This window comes from Hyla sarda, chromosome 5, assembly GCF_029499605.1.
Source record: "Hyla sarda isolate aHylSar1 chromosome 5, aHylSar1.hap1, whole genome shotgun sequence".
Lineage (NCBI taxonomy): Eukaryota > Metazoa > Chordata > Amphibia > Anura > Hylidae > Hyla > Hyla sarda.
The window spans coordinates 359,006,245-359,011,635 of record NC_079193.1 but is presented as its reverse complement, the minus strand read 5'-3'; the positions used below and the strand labels follow the sequence as shown (position 1 = coordinate 359,011,635).

The 5,391-nt window shown below is 48.9% G+C and overlaps 1 protein-coding gene across 6 annotated transcripts in view; it reads left to right on the top strand.

Annotated features, from left to right (window-relative positions):
- The first annotated feature begins 2,916 nt into the window (after positions 1-2,916).
- MTSS1 (MTSS I-BAR domain containing 1) overlaps positions 2,917-5,391 on the top strand; it is a 195,488-nt gene continuing 193,013 nt past the window's right edge. The window contains exon 1 of one of the 6 annotated variants that reach the window (XM_056522727.1): positions 2,917-3,740. In XM_056522727.1, coding sequence (XP_056378702.1) covers positions 3,669-3,740 — 72 coding nt within the window. In that variant the 5' untranslated portion in view covers positions 2,917-3,668. The remainder of the gene's footprint in view (positions 3,741-5,391) is intronic. The other 5 variants (XM_056522726.1, XM_056522725.1, XM_056522724.1 and 2 more) reach the window with 5 other exon arrangements.

The following is a 5,391-nucleotide window of genomic DNA, read 5'->3' as shown; positions in this document are numbered from 1 at the left end:
TCAGTCTGTGAGACGGGGGCAGGGTAACTTATCTATATCAGTCTGTGGGGGGTGGGTCAGGGGTCCTTATCCTTATCAGTCTGTGAGGGGGGACAGGGGTCCCTATCTTTATCAGTCTGTGAGTGGGAGGGCAGGGGTACCTATCTTTATCAGTCTGTGAGTGGGAGGGCAGGGGTCCCTATCTTTATCAGTCTGTGAGTGGGAGGACAGGGGTCCCTATCTATATCAGTCTGTGAGTGGGAGGGCAGGGGTCCCTATCTTTATCAGTCTGTGAGACGGGGGCAGGGTAACTTATCTATATCAGTCTGTGGGATGGGTCAGGGGTCCTTATCCTTATCAGTCTGTGAGGGGGGACAGGGGTCCCTATCTTTATCAGTCTGTGAGACGGGGGCAGTGCAACTTATCTTTATCAATCTGTGGGAGGAGTGTCAGGGGTCCATATCTTTATCAGTCTGTGAGGGGGGATTAGGGGCCCCGGTCTTTATCAGTCTGTGGGAGGGGGGCAGGGGTCCCTATCTCTATCAGTCTGTGGGGGGGCAGGGGTCTCTATATTTATCAGTTTGTGGGAGGGGGGCAGGGGTCCCTATCTTTATCAGTCTGTGAGGGGGAATTAGGGGCCCCTGTCTTTATCAGTCTGTGGGAGGGGGCAGGGGTCCCTATCTCTATCAGTCTGTGGGGGGGGGCAGGGGTCCCTATATTTATCAGTCTGTGGGAGGGGGGCAGGGGTCCCTATCTTTATCAGTCTGTTGGAGGGGGGCAGGGGTCCCTATCTCTATCAGTCTGTGGGGGGGGGGGCAGGGGTCCCTATCTCTATCAGTCTGTGGGGGGGGGCAGGGGTCTCTATCAGTCTGTGGGAGGGGGGCAGGGGTCTCTATCTCTATCAGTCTGTGGGAGGGGGGCAGGAGTCCCTATCTTTATCAGTCTGTGGGAGGGGGGCAGGGGTCTCTATCTCTATCAGTCTGTGGGAGGGGGGCAGGGGTCCCTATCTTTATCAGTCTGTGGGGGGGGGCAGGGGTCCCTATCTTTATCAGTCTGTGGGGGGGCAGGGGTCCCTATCTCTATCAGTCTGTCGGGGGGGGGGGGGCAGGGTTCCCTATCTTGTCAATCTGTAGGAGGGGTGGGGGGGCAGGGTTCCCTATCTTGTCAATCTGTAGGAGGGGTAGGCAGGGTTCCCTATCTTGTCAATCTGTAGGAGGGGGGGCAGGGTTCCCTATCTTGTCAATCTGTAGGAGGGGGGGCAGGGTTCCCTATCTTGTCAATCTGTAGGAGGGGTGGGGGGGCAGGGTTCCCTATCTTGTCAATCTGTAGGAGGGGTGGGGGGGGGCAGGGTTCCCTATCTTGTCAATCTGTAGGAGGGGTAGGCAGGGTTCCCTATCTTGTCAATCTGTAGGAGGGGGGGCAGGGTTCCCTATCTTGTCAATCTGTAGGAGGGGGGGCAGGGTTCCCTATCTTGTCAATCTGTAGGAGGGGTGGGGGGGCAGGGTTCCCTATCTTGTCAATCTGTAGGATGGGTGGGGGGGGGCAGGGTTCCCTATCTTGTCAATCTGTAGGAGGGGTAGGCAGGGGTCACTAGGGCTCCTATTATGAATTCTGGAAAAGCTGTGAAAACCTTAAAGTGTATATATAATGTAGATAATACCATTATATGTATATCTGTAATATACATGGGTTAAAAAAAATTTATGACATTTTTCTCCCTGCAGCTATTGCCTATGAGGAGTCCAAATACAGGAATTGAGGGTGGACAAGCAGGGGTCTGTACACTGAGGACAAGCAGGGGTCTGTTCAGTAAGAAAAAGCAGGACAGTGTGCACTGAGGCTCTATAACATGCCCCTGTCTCATACATCAGGATGATTGACATGCCAGGAGTCTGCACAGAGCCCTGCTTATCCCGCCCTCACTTCCTGTTTTTGGACTCCTCATAGAGACACACAGGCAATAGCTGCAGGGACAGCATTTTTTTCACCCAAAAATATACACAATTTTTAATCAATGCATATTACAAATATACATACAATGGTATTATCTACATTATATAAAAAGTTTTTGTTGACAACAGGTAAACTTTTAAGGGGAACTCCACTGGCCAGCGTTCGGAACATTTAGTTCTGATTGTTGTGTGCGGGCTGCAAGTGTCAGCCACTCCCTCTCAATGCAAGTCTATGGGAGGGGGCGTGACGTCCGTCACGCCCCCTCCCATAGACTTGCATTGAGGGGGAGTGGCCGACCCTTGCAGCATGCACACAGCAATCGGAACTAAATGTTCCGAACGCTGGCCAGTGGAGTTCCCCTTTTATAGAAAAAGTAATGGAAGCCATGTTTGTCACCCAGCTTTCCAACCTAACATGGAAATTTTAACAACTAGACAGGAAAGAACAACATGGCGATAATGCCTTATAGCAGATGATACCGCCGCTGATAGATACAAGGGCCCTCATTTACTATTGCAAACCCGACATGTTTTGTTGGGTTGTGCGCCAGATTTTGCGCCAGAATTGAAAAACCCTGACTAAGGTTGGGTTCACATCACGTTTTCCCCCATACGGGAGCGCATACGGCAGGGGGGAGCTGAAACCTCGCGCTCCCGTATGTAATTCATTTCAATGAGCCGGCCGGATTGAAACGTTCGGTCAGGTCGGCTCAATTTTGCGCCGTATGCGCTTTTTCCCTGGACCTAAAACTTCGGTCAACCACGGTTTTAGGTCCGGTTGTTAAAGCGCATACGGCGCAAAAATGAACCGACCGGACCGAACGTTTCACTCCGGCCGGCTCATTGAAATGAATGACATACGGGAGCGCATACGAAGGCATACGGGAGCGCGAGGTTTCAGCTCCCCCGCCGTATGCGCTCCCGTATGGGGGAAAACGTGATGTGAACCCAGCCTTACTCACAAGGAAAAACCTGAAATGGGGCGTGGCCATCTGGAAAGGGGCGTGGTCTCGGAAAAGGGGGGTGTTTCCGACATTTTCACAAAAATCCAACATATTTACTAAGGTTTCCACATAAAATGTGGTGGATTTGAGCTGAGGAAAACCAGACAGATCAGAGAACGTGTAAAAAAAAAAAGCAAAGTGTAGGGAAACCTTAGTAAATACCGTGGAAAATAAATTGTAGGGAATTAAAACCCACAAAGAAACCTACACAACAGTCTTAGTAAATAAGGGCCAATGTAACTTATATGTAACCAGTGTTTGGACACAATAGTGCGGAGTGCAGGGCAGTTCTTCAGGATGACCAGCAGGTGGCGCCCGTGCGGGTCCCATTATCCAGACGGAAGGGGAAGAACCAGGCAGTGCATAGCTTGACAGAGAAGGTTTTGTGTTGCAGCTGCAGGTCTCCAGCACAGGGTCTCCAGCACAGATCCGGGCTCCTTCTACTCTCATTCAGTCTCTGGCTAATCTACTGGATCTACTGGATCTCTGTACTATGTTCTGCAATGGATACTGCACTGGGGGGTGATCCTGAGCCTGTGAGCTGCCTGCAGAGGGGTTTGTAGCTGGGGGGTTTGCACAGCCCATCCCTTTCCTTCTGCTGTGAATACAAGGACTGCAGATAGGAGAATCTCATCCTACAAGGGGGATCTGCTGCTGATCTACAGGGGATCCTGACTGCTGCCCAACCTGCTGGATTTCTCTTGCCTGTCTGGATTGATCCCATAGAGTAAAGATGGAGGCAGTGATAGAGAAGGAGTGCAGTGCCCTGGGAGGTCTGTTCCAGACCATTATCAGTGACATGAAGGTAAGAGGATGAACAGTGCTGGGGGATTTAACTCTCTGCATGCCAGGTCCTAAAGCCATAGACCTGCTGAACATCTGCCCATTCTCACTGATTATCAGCACCCAACCTATCAATGATTGCACCCTATCTGATCGGCACCCAAACCAATATGATCACTGATCAGCACCCACCTTATCAATAATTACACCCTATCTGATCACTGATCACCCTATTTGTGTATGATTGTGCCCTATCTGATCAGCATCCAACTTATATAATCAGTGATCAGCACCCACCTTATCAATAATTACACCTTATCTGATCATCACCCTATTTGTGTATGATTGTGCCCTATCTGATCAGCATCCAACCTATATAATCAGTGATCAGAACCCACCTTATCAATAATTGCACCCTATCTGATCACTGATCAGCACCCTACTTGTCATTGATTGTGCCCTATCTGATCAGCACCCAACCTATCAATAATCTCACCCTATCTGATCACTGATCAGCACCCTACTTATGTATGATTGTGCCCTATCTGATCAGCACCCAACCTATCAATAATCTCACCCTATCTGATCACTGATCAGCACCCTACTTATGTATGATTGTGCCCTATCTGATCAGCACCCAACCTATCAATAATCAGCACCCTGTCAAAAACCAACCCCCCTATCTGATCAGCACCCTTCTTGTCAATGATTGTGCCCTATTTGATCAGTTCTTGGCACTCAACTTATCAATGATTGCACCCTGTCCAATCACTGATCAGCACCTAACCTATCAATGATTGTGCCCTATCTGATCAGTCTTTGGCACCCAACTGATAAATGATTGCACCTTATCTGATTACAGATCTGCACCCTATCCGATCACTGATCAGCACCCAATCTGATCGCCAATGTGCAACCAACAAATCAATGATTGCACCCAATTCGATCAGTGATCAGTACCCAACCTATCAATGATTGAACCCTATCTGATCAATCATCAGCACCCAACCTATCAACTATTGAACCCTATCTGATCAGTGATCAGCACCCAACTTCTCAATGATTGAACCCTATCTGATCAGTGATCAGCACCCAACCTATCAATGATTGAACCCTATCTGATCAGTGATTAGCACCCAACCTATCAATGATTGAACCCTATCTGATCAGTTATCAGTTCCAACCTATCAATGATTGCACCCTATCCGATCACTGATCAGCATCCAACCTATCAATAATCAGCACCCAATCTGATCACCAATGTGCAACCAACAAATCAATAATTACACCCAATTCGATCAGTGATCAGTACCCAACCTATCAATGATTGCACCCTATCTGATCAGCACCCAACCTATCAATAATTGCACCTTATTGGATCGTGGATCGCTTCCCTATTGGATCGGTAATCACTGCCGCTACCGATAATCACTTAATCAAGTTCTAACACTTTACTTAATTCTCTGTGCAAAAATTCTGTTGTTATTGTTGGAAAAATCCTTGAGATCTCATCCAAATATTGTGCCTGTCCAGCGTTACCATCCTACAGCGATCGCTACCCCCACCAAATCGGGGTATGGCTGATGACAATTGGACTGGCACCCAACCAGAATCCCTTCCATTGGTGGGTGATACATGGTTGGCACTAGGCAGCAGTTGTTTCCTGTATTAAT